General features: G+C 40.6%; 1 protein-coding gene and 1 long non-coding RNA gene across 2 annotated transcripts in view; one reads left to right on the top strand and one right to left on the bottom strand.

The window, feature by feature from the left end:
- The window catches only part of LOC142143462 (uncharacterized), a 30,605-nt gene that overhangs the window by 9,833 nt on the left and 6,479 nt on the right, over positions 1–14,293 (top strand). Inside the window, exon 3 of the long non-coding RNA XR_012689529.1 lies at positions 11,587–11,808. This is a non-coding gene — a long non-coding RNA (uncharacterized LOC142143462). The remainder of the gene's footprint in view (positions 1–11,586; positions 11,809–14,293) is intronic.
- Positions 1–14,293, bottom strand: part of CLIC5 (chloride intracellular channel 5) — an 85,155-nt gene that overhangs the window by 1,225 nt on the left and 69,637 nt on the right. The window contains exon 5 of the mRNA XM_075201313.1: positions 949–1,130. Coding sequence (XP_075057414.1) covers positions 949–1,130 — 182 coding nt within the window. The remainder of the gene's footprint in view (positions 1–948; positions 1,131–14,293) is intronic.

Raw genomic sequence — 14,293 nt, forward strand, 5'->3', positions numbered from 1 at the left:
TTCAAAGACCTCCAGTAAAGAGCCCCAACCATGTTCACACAGATGCCCTCTTTCTCCAGTGGGCAGAGGTGACTTCCCATCTATCTATCTTTATGTGGTGAAACCTACACTCCACCAGGAGTGTCTCTCTGATTACAGATGCTCAAAACTCTGAACCTTCACACAGTCACAAGCAGATTCCGGCAGGAAGAGCTTGCTCTGCTGGAGAGCTGATCTCTCCTCAACCTGACAGCAAACAGGGCAGGGGAGACAGTAACACACATGAGTGGAGACTACAGCAGATGACAACATAGGTCAGAAGATACGGTCAAAATTCAGGATCCCACGTTATCTTAGGTCCGGAAGTAAATCTGACCACTGTGGCTCCAGACGTTGCTCCACTGTTACTCAGGATATCTTACTTATTTCTAACCATTTGCTAAATTGATTATTAGATTAATATTGGTTACAGTAAGCTGAACCCATTAGAAAACTGCCTCTGTAAATGGCATCACCCTGAAATAGGATTGAAGAAGCAGGGAAGGGGAAACCAAAGCATCACATGTCTAAGTGCTTGGTTTGCTATCTTAAAGGTCATTTTAAAAATATTGTAGACTGGTGGATTCCAATATAAAAAACAGCCATTCCTGTCACTGCAGGTTAATGAGGTATGCTGATCTTGACTATTTGAGCTTTTTAACCCATCTGGGTAGCTTTCTAATCAAAGATTTCAATGTTGTTGTAATCTACATTTTAACAAAGATGCAGTGGAACATCAGGGTGATGTTGAATCGTACATATCGTACCTACTGACTGTAATCATGTGTTGATTCTGTGTCTTGCTATGTCTCTCTTCCCTAGACAACCTCACAAGTTTTTCACAGGACTATACTGCGACGAGATTGCATTTGTAATATTGTGTTCTCTCGGCCCCCTCAATGCAGTTCATCTGACCATGATCTTACTTACTTTGACCACATGAAGTTTGGGTAGAAGATTGCAGTCGGCCAGAGTTAACTCATCTCCGTCCAGGAATTTCCTTCTAGAAACCTTCTCCTCCTCTCGACTGTTTGCGTCAATCTCCTCAGTGAGGGGTGTGTTGAGATAGTCATCCAGTTTCTTCAAGGCTTTCGTCAAACTTTTCTCTAGTGCTATCGGAACAAGAAATAAATAGGGTATGAATCACCTCTCTTTACAACCAAACCTACCATACATGAGGTTATTTATAGACGGGCTAACACATCAATAACAAATTCCTGGATAATTACGTAGATTGCGGTATCATAAACCTTTATTGGTGTTTAACAACTCCCTATTTTCAAGTAAAAATAATGGAAGAGAATTTGATAGATAAGGAGGAGCTTGAGAATGTGGAGTGCACATTGACTATTCAGGGTGTGCACACTTCCTATGCCCAGTGTTGTGTCAGCTCTAAATTTTCACCAGCATACAGAGGCATGATTTGTGTAAATCTATATAAACTGACAGTATACAGTCTCAGCTTACATGCTGACTTCAGATCATGGAACACACCTCCTGTTTTCCACCACTTAATCAAGTGACTTGTACGTGCCCTCCTACAACTTTCACCAACGAGAGGAGGAAGGGTAACTGGAGTTGAAGCATAGAGAAAGCATCCAATGCATAGATCATGACAGAACCACGTCAAGGGCAACTCAACACAATGGGGGGAATACAATTGCTGGCGATGTGCTACCGGACATCACCGCAATGTCTGGCTGCCCAAAATGGCCGACCAATACGGTACAAAATCTCTGCTCATTTTCTCCTCGCATGGAACTCGAGAAAAAACTCTGCCGAGTTGTGTCTCCACGGACTGTTCCGCAGACAACTCACGGATAATCGACTTCCCCTCAATGATATAAATATATGGCAGGAAATCATCTAATCTAGATATACGGTCTCCGGATGGGCAAGCAGGAGTAATTGGCCCACTAATAGAAAGGCATGCAGATATAGCTAACCATGATTTATAAATATATAATAAAATATGTAGCAATATTATAATTTCCTATCAACAGTTTAATATTTCTCATTATAAGGTTACCATCATAACTGTACTGTAGATAAAAGCTCTATTGCAAACTATCTGAACAAAGACACCCACAAATATAATATAAAACCTTAATTTATTTTAATTCTATCTATGAACCCTTTCTGATAGACCTGGGTCAAATTTACCTGTCATCTCTCAACAGAAGTTTATCTTGTACTATTAATACACTCAGATTAACAAGAGGGGGGGGGGTTATTTACAATTGTTTAATTTACAGCCTTCCAGAAACATGTTGATTAAAGAGACGGTTATTGATGTCAATAATTGCACAGTACGAACAATGTGTGTACTGTGATTTCACACGTGTGTACACAGGGGTTACCTGTAATTATCTATAATTAGGTGCAGCGAAAGAATTTTGAAGTTGCACACATTCTTGTAGTCTCCTGGCACAGGTCTGCAATCATCTGCATGCTAATGGTTAGACATACTTACCAATACGAGCAGACAGGCCGTAAAGCAAACAAAATACTATGAGGCACCTCCCAGGCACATAGGACTAAAATAACATGTATTTCATGGCGGGGGTAGGGGGGGTGGAATACATTTCCTCTCCTTAGAGTTCCTCAGGATCTCTCATTATTTGTATAAAATATCAAGAGAGAATGAAAGTATTAAAAAGCATGTTAAAATATTTTTATAGCAACAATTGCTTTAAAAGTGAAAAAATGTTGGTTTGTTTTTAATTATTTGATATCGCAATGTGCTGAATTTACCCTTCAGGAAAAATGTATATTAGTTAGCGATAAACTGTAGTTGATAACATTAAAATAACAGACACTTTGCTCAGTTGATGCACATCATCAGAGCTTATGACAAAGTCAAGGATAGGCAACAAGTGGTCCGAGAGACGCTGGTGGTTGCCAACAGCAGGGCCATCTTAACCACATTATGGGCCCCCGGGCAAAGCAGTGCATCGGGGGCCCCTAGATATAGATATAGATGTATTCAGATATAGATATAATATATAGAGATAGATAGATGTACTTGCACAGTGACCCTTGAAGGTATTTTTTGCAGGTATTTTTCTTTTGCAGGATTATTTATTCTCATTAAGAGCCGTGGCTATGGGGCCCCCTTGCCCGTGGGGCCCCCGGGCAGCTGCCCATCGTGCCCAATGGAAAAGATGGCCCTGGCCAACAGCACAGTACAAATCGTAGTATTCTGTATATTAAATCTAAGTCTCGCTATTCTTTTTTCTTTTTTTAATGATTATAAGTTAATAATTGTTTATGAGGAGAATTTAAATTGCAAAAAATCGACTTCTAACCAAGCTCTGTTAACGTCATGCTGGAGATTGCAGTCAATATGGTCCTCGTAGGCAGTACCATGCGTGACGTGTAGATTCACCTGCTCATTACAGAAGTGTCTGTGGAAATGAATGGCCCTCCAAAGGGTAAAATACAGCTCCCCTGGTGAGGGTATCTTTCACTTTTTGGTCCATTTCCTAGTGATTGTGACTAATGTGTGCTGGCTTCTCTCAGTCATGGGTGAACCTACTATTTGAGCCACATGAAAACTAATAGGGCGATTTATCGAAAAGCAAAAATCTCTATAGCTGGTAAAAACAATCTTTGCATGTGGAAGCAGTGGCAGAGCTACCGATGCTACAGGGGGTGCGGAAGCTCCTGGGTCCGAAGGTGAGGGGGCTGGCCAGTGCCTGCCTTCCAAGGCCCCTTTGGGAGATCCCCAGTACCCCCTGAATCCCGACTTTATCCACCACCTTGGCCACTCTGCTATGAAAGTGCGGAGAGGACTGGAGTCTACTTCTGAGCACAGCCGCTTTCTTCGCTTTCAGTTCCACTGCACAGGAGCGAGACGACTAGGTGTCTTACACATGCACGTAACTGCAGAGACTGGCCCAACAAGCCAGTTAACCCTTACTGCTCTAGGTCAGTATTGCAGAGGCAGCTGAGTATCACTCTAATAAATATCATCCTTAGTGCCAAAGGCAGGGGTCTATTAAGTGGTCCCCATAATGCTGGTGCTCCAGTCACTTATTGTGATCTAGTGCTCCTCCACAAAGGTAAGTATGCTGTACCCATGTGGCACAAAGGGCATCTCTGAGGCCCCCGAAAATATATTAGGTTGAAAAAGCATTGGTCTACTTGTCATGAGAACTACATCTGACCCCCCATATGACAGGAATTTTACTGGCAGTTGGTAAATACAGGAAAAAGGGAAATTTGCAGGAAGAATAATGTCCATGTTTCTTTGGTGTGTGTCTATATTATCGGCAGTCAACCTATGGTATGGTCACATTTTACCCCTCAATAAATAGTAAGGCATGCTGGCATAAACCAAAGTAATACAATATAAGAAAACTAATAGTGGAACAGTCAAAGTAGTTCTGTGTAATAATTCTGACTCTCAACTATAGGAGATTTGCCCCTTCGGGCTCTGAGGCAATGCTGTAGTGGGCCGGTGAATGGTGGGCCTGTGCTGATCCCAGGAATTGCACACTATGCACTAGAACCCTATGTACTGCATATTGTGGTGGGCGAACATTCCCCGTTTCGGCATGACTAAAGCCTGATAGTGAGGATGAAAGATGACTGCACACAAGCCAAGCCTGCACTTCCCAACATGTCTGATAATTATCCAATTGATGCTATTAAATACACTATCGGGCACTAGGTCCATGTTCAGGCCACAGGCTGCAATATCTGCAACATTATTGTTTTGTGCAGTAACATTTTATAGCCAGCAGATGTCGCTATGGCTATTAATTCACGACGCACTGTATTCTCTCACTAAAGCTCTCTGTGATAAACATCAGGATCATCTTCACAAGGTCATAAATGTATCCAAAACTGAATATATTTCTATTTAAGTTACACAAAACAACCATACATAATATATCACAGAGCTGTAATGATACTAATTAACCTTTAATATATCCCTTTAACTGCATATGTGTGTGTGTGTGTGTGTGTGTATGTGTATGTATATATGTATATATATATATACACACACACACACATATAATTTTGTACATCTCCTTTATCATTAAATTTGCTCAGGCAGTATATTAGTTCTTACACTTGCCATTTGTTCTCATAAATACAGCACGTCCTGTGCAGGCGAAACAGAACAGAAACGACATTTGTATATAAACTTGTGCAAGTAATTATATTCACATTGATATATGTATATACAGAGCATTATAGGTGGCATGTACAATAAATCTATGGAACATGGCAAATGTATATGACATATGCAGTTATTAATCCCACATGTCCTCTCCTCCCAGTTTATGGAATTGACGAGATGCAGGGTTTAGTTGCAGATTACACAGGATTCCGTCTGTTCGCGCTGCTCTGTCTCTCTGTGCAGGTGTCACACACGTCCAGGTTCACATCTGGCCTGCAGACCTTATTCCTGAGATCCTGTGTGAGTCTGTCTATACATTGTACAGGACGGGGAGGGTACCTGTAGGTCTTTGGCAGAGTCTCAGCTGCCTGTGGCTATTTTACACAATGTGGTGCTGAGTTGCTGACAGTGTCCTAAGAATTTGGCAATCGTCAGGATTCTGTGGACTGATGACCCTGAAGTCTAGGCACAGGACAGCAAGGTACACACTGTGCTTACAGTTATTCCTTGTCTTCTAATTTACTGTACAAAAAGTGTCCATTTGCTAAGGAACAATCATAACCACTATCACAACCCGTAGCAGTAGGAAGGCAGCAGTCTACTGAGTATAGCACCCAATGTTTCAGCTCCCAGTTCTGTTGAGTTTACTGGTCCAGTATTGCACTGTAGGGGTCCTATAAAGGAGTGGCCTTAGCCCACTGGCTAATATGGGCTTGTTCACTTCATTACACTTGACACTGTGCTGTAGTTTAACCCCCTGAGTATAAAATTCTACCTCATCTCTACTTAATGTCATGTAATGCTGTACTGCTGCAGCAAGTCGGCCAACCTCATCGCTTCCGATACTGAGGCTACGTAAACTTAAATAGGCAGAGAGCACAAGAAAAGAAATGTTGCAAAACATACACGTCTACTCTCCCGGAACACCTGGGAGACTTCTGGTATTTCCGGGAGAGCAGCCCACATTCCCAGAACACGCAATTACATCACTGCGCAGGTGGGGGGTGGCCATAATGATGTGAAAATATGTCATCACACCCCTCCCCCCAAAAAAAAATATATATAAACGTCTACACCAAGCTGTAAGAGAGTTAAAAAGTTACACTTAATGAAAGGGGTTGTGCTAAAGTGGTAGGAAGTTGTACCAGAGCGCTTGGTGTACTGCTTTAGTGCACAGTAAGAGAACAAGGTGTATTGCATCCAGTGTGTGTCGGCAATGAAAGCCAGAGCGTTTACAGCAGACCCATTAAGTGACCTGATCAAAATTATACCCTCTGTTTACTACAGTACAAGCCTCACCTGGGGCATACACCCTAATAACTTGATGTTAAATATTTGTAACATTATAAGCCACGACCATTTATTTAACAGCATTTGTTTCACTGAGTTTGTCATGACATGTCACAGGCTAAACAATAAATGAGCTGGGATTGCTGGTACTAATATTTCATAAAAATATTACCGAAAATTTAAAAAGAATATAATACCACTTGATTATATACTGAGGGCTGATTTATGTTCAGACGTACGTCAGTTTGCTTTGTGTATCTTGCGTGAAATGGCTTTGCACACGCCAGGAGCGGACATTATGCCAATCAACGCAATTTAATGCAATTCATGCCTGAATGCAAATGACTCTTGCGACTGGCTAGGATTTGAGAGGCGGAAGGGAAGTAGGAGAGAGAAGTGGTGAACTAACATAGCCCATGTACAGTAAGGACGTTCTGACACAGATGTGGCTGATTCAAGCCCTGTGTTTGGCTTAAGTGCGCCTGTTTTCAGCCATATCATTTGTACCCACTACAAGGTGGGTGTAGGTGCTGATTGATAGTGATACTGACATGGCATAGTCTTTGATTTAAGTTACACGTATATGTGCCACTAGCCATCACAGAACAACCATATACAAATAAGATAGACTATAAAAATGCATCGTATGTACAGTACCCATTGAATCTTCTTTACGTAATTATTTTGAAAAAAATCTACTTGAAAATAAATATTTATATAAATGATCATGCAAATAACTTGTTAGTTATTTTATGATCAAATAAAAATTTAAATGTGTTCCATGAACATTTATTGTACTTACACACATGTGTATACCAGGGGTAGGCAACTTGCGGCTCTCCAGGTGTTGTGAAACTACAAATCCCAGCATGCCTTGCCACCCATCTGCTGGTTATCTACTGGCAAAGCATGCTGGGACTTGTAGTTTCACAACACCTGGAGAGCCGCAGGTTGCCTACCCCTGGTGTATACTGTGCATCTACATACGGCAATTTCTGTTTAGGCAGCGTGTACTTACATCCAGAATAAAATGAAACATAGCTTGAGATACGCTAGGGTTTGAATAAGGTCGGAATTACGCACAAGTTCTGTGCTCTTTTTAAACACACAACTTACATGCAAGTTGCGTTCAGACTTGAATCAACCCTTATTCTTTGCTAAATGTTACATAGTCAGATAAGAATTATTCCTATAAAAATGCCAATGTTAATTTTCTGCAAATGAATCCATGGCATGTGGAGAGGCCGCTAAATAGCAAAGTTGTCTATACACATACACAGCTGTATTCCAGGTAGAGAACGGCTACTCACTCCTTCCTAAGGTCCCTTGAGGTCAGTGGTATTTAAATGTATTTTTTCCACATGTGCTGATGGCCAGATTAGGGTACCAGACCCAGCATCAAGAACGTGAACTCCTTGCTGGGGAATAGGATTAACTGTCTGAGTTATATAAACATTGACAAAACGGCCTATCAGAATGTAACTTTTTAGCCAGAGAAATGTGCATTTGCATGATGCTTTCTTTCCAGATTCAGGAGAGACGCATCCAATCCAGGACAGAAATTAAGTCAAAGCCATTGACCCATAGCCAAGCAAGTGCCAGGGTTGATCCATTCACATCTGTAACAATAACATGTGACAGCTGCCCGATTTTTAACAAAGCCTGACGGGTAGTGATGATCAAACTCTCCCGGGAGAGCTTAATGTAAGACTTTAACACTTTCTTCGGGTTCCACACAAGCATTAATAAAGGAGTAATACACAAAATACCCACATGCTAAGATGGAGGGACTCATTTTCATTATACGTCTTAAGGCTAAGAATTAGTTAGGGTCTGGATTTTAGGATGTGCAACCTATGTATGACACCTGACCTCAAATCATGGCAATTGTGGATCACACACTTCAAACCTACACACTATGTTACCTAGCCACATCCTACCTACCTTCCTTTCCTCCCATAGACTGCAGAGGTTTACGACCTGTGGCTCACCAGTTGTGGGACTAAAAGTTCCATCATAACTCGCAAGCCTCCGGTTTGCAGGGCATTCTGAGACTTGTAGCTAATTAACAACAAGGAGGGATGTTTGGGGGTAACACGTTCTTGTGGTGCAGCTTAAAAATGTATTCATGATAAATGCATAGGTAGAGTATGGAGATTAGGTACAACATAGACCACATCTCCAATCAATCCAAACCAAGCCCACAACGCCAATTACAGACAAGGTCATATACCTTTCAGGCCAAAAACGGGCTGTATAATTACAAATTTTAGCACCTGTGGCAAGAATGAAAACTAATCCCCCCACTACCCTCAATTGTAACCAAATGAAAGTAAAATATTCATCTCCTGCGACCCTTTAGTTTTGCGCCCTGGGTAGTTGCCCCTCCGGCACAGCCCTAGTTATGACCATAGCCGTTGACACAGTAGGTATGTAAAGGATTATTAGTTCAGTATTGCCTTACAAGGTCATCTTTTAAATACATTTATGAGCAGTGGTAGTTCTGGGGAGCAGGGCATTAGTTCCAGGGGGTGTGTTCACTAGGGGGCCAACAATGGAGGCCACCCTTACAAGGCTACCCCAGTGTTAGTCCTGGGAGCAAATCCAGATGCTGGCTATGAAATTTGCACCTGGAAAAAAAATCTCTAAAATACAGTATAAACATAGTGTATATGTGTGTGCAGCATGCAATAGTATACAAGAGTAATTACTCTTCAAGCAAATGAAAAGTTGCACTGGCAACATAGTGTGGTTGGCTGCAAATTCTGCACCAGGGAAAAATTTGCTCGTAACTCTAAATCAGTCCCTATGTGTGTAACTGGGTTAGGAGGTCCTCCTAACATTTTGCTAATTCATGTGGGTGGAAATAATCTGCATCTTATGCATTCGCAGGATTTTATAAGTTTATGAAGAGGGATGTTCATGTGGTCTTTGCCACCGGGTGTATGCCTAGTGTGGTAATACGTTCAGATTTAGAATCCTTGTCCTAAGACTGTAGAGGGTTTAAGGGGAGGGATATGATGTGCCGATCCTTTGGGGTCCATTTATTAATTAACAGGGTTTTGTCACGTTAATTATCATCTGTCATCACAATGCATTTATTAAAAAATCATCCCGGGTCAGCGCTTCCGTTAGGAGGCCGTCCCAGCGATGATTTCACTCCAGTCACTGTTGTAAAGTATCTTTGCGATAGTGACCAGAGGGAATATCAGTAAGATGCGGTAAGGAATCAGATGATCCCTTTTCCACAATGATCTCCCCATAGGATTCAATGGCTAATGCCATTTTCTGATGGCGTTAGCCATTACAGACTGCTGTCCAGGCATTTCTTAATTGACAATTTTAAAATTGACAATTTTAAAAATGCCTAAATTGTGCTGCATGATTTAGGGCAACATTGTATTTTGGGTATGTTTCAATATTAATGTTATTTATGTATTTATATTTAGCAGTTTTCATTAAAGATCTCACAGTTACTTATGTGATACGTTATGTCACATTGTATTTGTATACTGTTTTATGGGGTGTGTGTTAGCGTATTTTACACTTAGGCCATGTCCATTATTTGCAAACATTCTACAGCAGCCACTAAATGTAACTAAGAATAGGTTAGAGAGCTGCCTGTGCTCTGCCCACCATCTACACTGCCGGCATCAACGGCTTCTCTTTGTTTATCTTGCTTTAATCAATGGATAATTAATGGAAAAGTCAGCAGTGGCTGCGAGCTGTGTTGTTCTGCGGAAGCCAAGCTTTCATTCTCCACTATGATATTTTTCAATAAACTTCCTGGTTCATTAATTACTATCATACTTGCCCAAAATTACCAAATTCCAGGGACAGAATCAGGTTTTAAAGATGCTTCCTTGAAAGTTTGTGTCCCTGGACATCTAGCTGTTTAATCAACATTGACGAATTGTACTTTACCTATGCTTCTCACTCAGTGGTAATCGAGTTATTGGTGCTGTAAACACCGACACTGTTTACTCCTACATAATTATTCCGATAATGAACAGAGCGACATAGAAAATATAACTACTTACCAGTAAAGAGACACAGAGGAAACCCGATCACAGGACATGGCGACACTTCCAAATGACGTCAGTTGCGTGCGCGACTTGGAAATTTCGCCTTATAAAGCGGCAACGCACAGACCCAGGTAAGTATTACCTTTACGTTAGGGGTTAAGGTTAGGAATAAAATTAATATTACCGTAGTCCGTGCGCTGCCACTTTAAAAAAACAAACAAAACAAAGTCGCACACGCAACTGACGTCATTTGGAAGTGTCACAATGTCCTCTCATCGGGTTTCCTCTGGGTCTTTTTACTGGTAAGTAGTTATTTATTCTATGTCGCTCTGTTCATTATCGGAATAATTATGTAGAAGTAAACAGTGTCTGTGTTTACAGCAACTATAACTGGTACTACACCCATTCTCACTATCTATTCTTATCCTTTATGCTTTATAAGTTCATACCTTGGGAAGTGGAGTATTTAGCATACAAAAAATATGCCTATCATTACCAGGAACAGTTATGATGGGGGTTGTAGTGCCCTCGAGTCTTTCTACATTGTGCCACAGGCAGCAGCAATGTTCATGGTATTTATATCTAGAACCTAGGCCCTGATCCATCAAGGGACGTGTCTGCCGATTGTGTGTATCGTATTCAAAATCACTCTGTGCAAGCCCAGAACCGGGACATAAGCCAATGAGCGCAGCAATGTTCACTGCATCTACGTACGCAAAGGACACTTACTACAGACTGTGATTTCTGGGAGTGAACGGAGCAGGGAAGGGGCATTTGGCCGTAGTCAAACTCAAGCCCACGTCCAAATCAATCTCAAAGTTACTTGATTTTCTGCCGTGTCACTTGTTCCAGCTACAGGGTTAGTCGGTAAGTCCTGATCACTAGTGATGACAGTGTCATATTCATGCTATAACATGTGTTTGCAATCAGGCGCAACTGTAAAAAATATCTGTTATGTATAGCAGACATTAATATCATCAAACATAAATGTATTGTATAAAAAATAAATGTTTTTGTTTTTAACTGTTCTGTCATTAATGCCTATATGATTAACAGGTAACATTAATTCAATAGTTATTTATTTTTTCTGTGCGTTCTTTTGTAAATGTATATTCCACACAGGTATTGGACGTATCCTGCAGTAACTTGTGTAGTAGAGCATAGCAGACATACACCCAAATTCATCCCCACCCGTATCATCAGGTCCGTTCCTTGTTCCATGCAGGAGAACGCAGAGCAGATTTACGTTGCGCCCAGAATGCGTTGCCTTGATGAATGAGGCCCCTAGTGTTCTATGTGTAACAACCTCAATAATGAACAACTGAGTTAAGCGACGATTAAAAGGTACCTGGATTTTAAGAATTTTAATTGAATAGCTTTTTCCATAATCAGTCACAGAATGAAGGTTATTCCAAGATTTCCCAAATGTGTCCACCCACCACTGACGCTAGCCCCACTTTCTTCCACCCTAAGGAACTGTGCATCGAGGTACATTGTATCTATGTGTGGACACAGAATAGTATGAGGGTAGACCGGAAACATTTAAAACCAAAACGACAGACCTTTGCCCCCAGGCCATATAACGGTGTCAGATCTTGTATATTGTACATATATTTCTTCTATCTTCAGCCTGTACATCTCACACATTGTGGGAAAATACAGCAGTCCTTAATTATATAAAGAATCTTCATATTTTTTGCCTTTTCTCTCTTTATTATGCACATAAAAATAAAATATATACCAGTTACAGAAAATAAAAAAAACATATAAAATGATGTGTACATTAACAAATATGAAATTTATTCATTGTGATAAGGGTACACCGCCAAATGTGAGACCTGGACGGGCTATGAAGAGAGGGGGTTATGTAATATGGGTATATTCACAGTAATTGTAGAAATAATTTGTGTGAGACACAAAACATACACAGGCTGCTCAGCGACACTGCAGGTCATGTAGATGCAGGCTGCATGTCCGTACAGTAACGGATGAAGTCACAGAACACGCATCAATGGAGACGTGCAGCACATACATTTCATATGTGAAAACCTAGCAACATTTCAAAATAAATAAAATAGTCCACGTAGTCTATGCACAGTCTATGATGCACTAGACACACCCCATTCAGTTGTAGCTACACCTCATGTTATTTAGACCATGCCCTTACATCCACTAAAAACTGGGACAGTCCCATAAAAGTCAGGACTGCTGACTTCAAATATATCAAGGGTTTGAACAAGGTACAGGAGGGAAACATTCTTCAAAGAAAGAGAAGTATTAGAACACGAGGACATGTACTGACACTGGGGGGAAGTAGGTTCAGAGGAAATGTGAGGAAATCTACGTCACAGAAAGTGTAGTGGATAAGTGGAATAGCCTCCCATCAGAGGGGATAGAGGCTAATACAGTAGAGCAGTTTAAACATGCTTGGGATAGACATAAGAATATCCTTACAAAGAATTAAGGATCAAATGGGGTTTGAGGTTAACAGGATAATAAAACAATGGGCAGACTAGATGGGCCAAGCGTTTCTTATCTGCCGTCATATTCTGTGTTTCTATGCTGGGGGATAGGTCTAAATTTAAATGGTCTTCTGTCCACCAATGCACTATGAGGTATTTCCCCACATAATCCATTTCTCTCAGCTCATTATAATCTTTTTTTCCCCTTTTATTTTCCTATTGCAAAAACCAAGACAAATTAATGATGAAGGTATATTTGTTTTTAGCATTACCCAATTAATTTGTTCCAGGTAATGTCATCTGTAAAATAAATGTGATAAATGTTGGTCTGGCAAAAGAATTCTGAGTGTAATGAGTCTGAAACAGAGGGGCGGGACATAAAGAGGGGAACAGGTTATCAGAACGTGGACATTAGGTTTAAAGCTGAAGTCCTGTATTGGATCCACTTCAGCCGGAACACGCAGTAATTAAATACAGTATAATTGTGTGACAATCATACCCAGTAATCCGGGGGGTTTAGTGTTCTATGTCCACTTAATGTGCACTGTACGCAATACTCCAGAAAGTGTACTTCAGATACTCAAGCCAAGATAATCCCCATTATAACCCTGTGCAAATGTCATCATCAATATAAACAGAATTATTTTGTGGATGCTAAAGACAAAATATGGGACGTTTCATACACAGATCACTATGACTATGTACATTATTCTGTGCGGTTTGACTGCTAACTGAGCAGCAATGTAGTCACTGGTGGTACTCTGCTGCCCTCTAGTGTCCTGCTTCATATATACAACAAAGTCAGTAAGGTTGTCTTGGTAAATGGGCAATTTTGTTAGATTATAGAAATGCTGTAATTTTGTTTTCTGTGCTTCCTAGCAATATATAACAATGGCATAATTGTAATTGTTAATATACTGTATGCTACTGTACAAATGCTTATCTGCCTGCTTACTGTATATATTGCACAGTAAGCCTGTTAATCTTGTTTTTGTTGAATGGAATCTAACATTCTATCTAAAGCAACATTCAGTTTTGGGTGTTAAAGAATGATAAAGGTGGTCTTATAACATGACTCAGAAATTCGTTAAGCTTGCCTAAAGAGGTGAGTTTCAGGGAAAGTTGATGGTTTAGAGGCTAGAGGAAAGTCTTGTTGTATAAGGGAGGCAGCTTCATATGAATGGTTACAGCCTATGAACCAGTGACATCATTTAGGCAGAACTGGTAGTATAATAATTACAGCATAATAATTATAGTCCCCGTCCTCTCATTGCTACGTGGAAGCAGCTAGGAATTAAGCCTGTGTTATTTAAGGTGACTTAAAGAAATAAACACTTAAATTACATCTATGTGCATCCTAGTCACCT

This window comes from Mixophyes fleayi, chromosome 3, assembly GCF_038048845.1.
Source record: "Mixophyes fleayi isolate aMixFle1 chromosome 3, aMixFle1.hap1, whole genome shotgun sequence".
In the NCBI taxonomy this organism is placed as follows: domain Eukaryota; kingdom Metazoa; phylum Chordata; class Amphibia; order Anura; family Limnodynastidae; genus Mixophyes; species Mixophyes fleayi.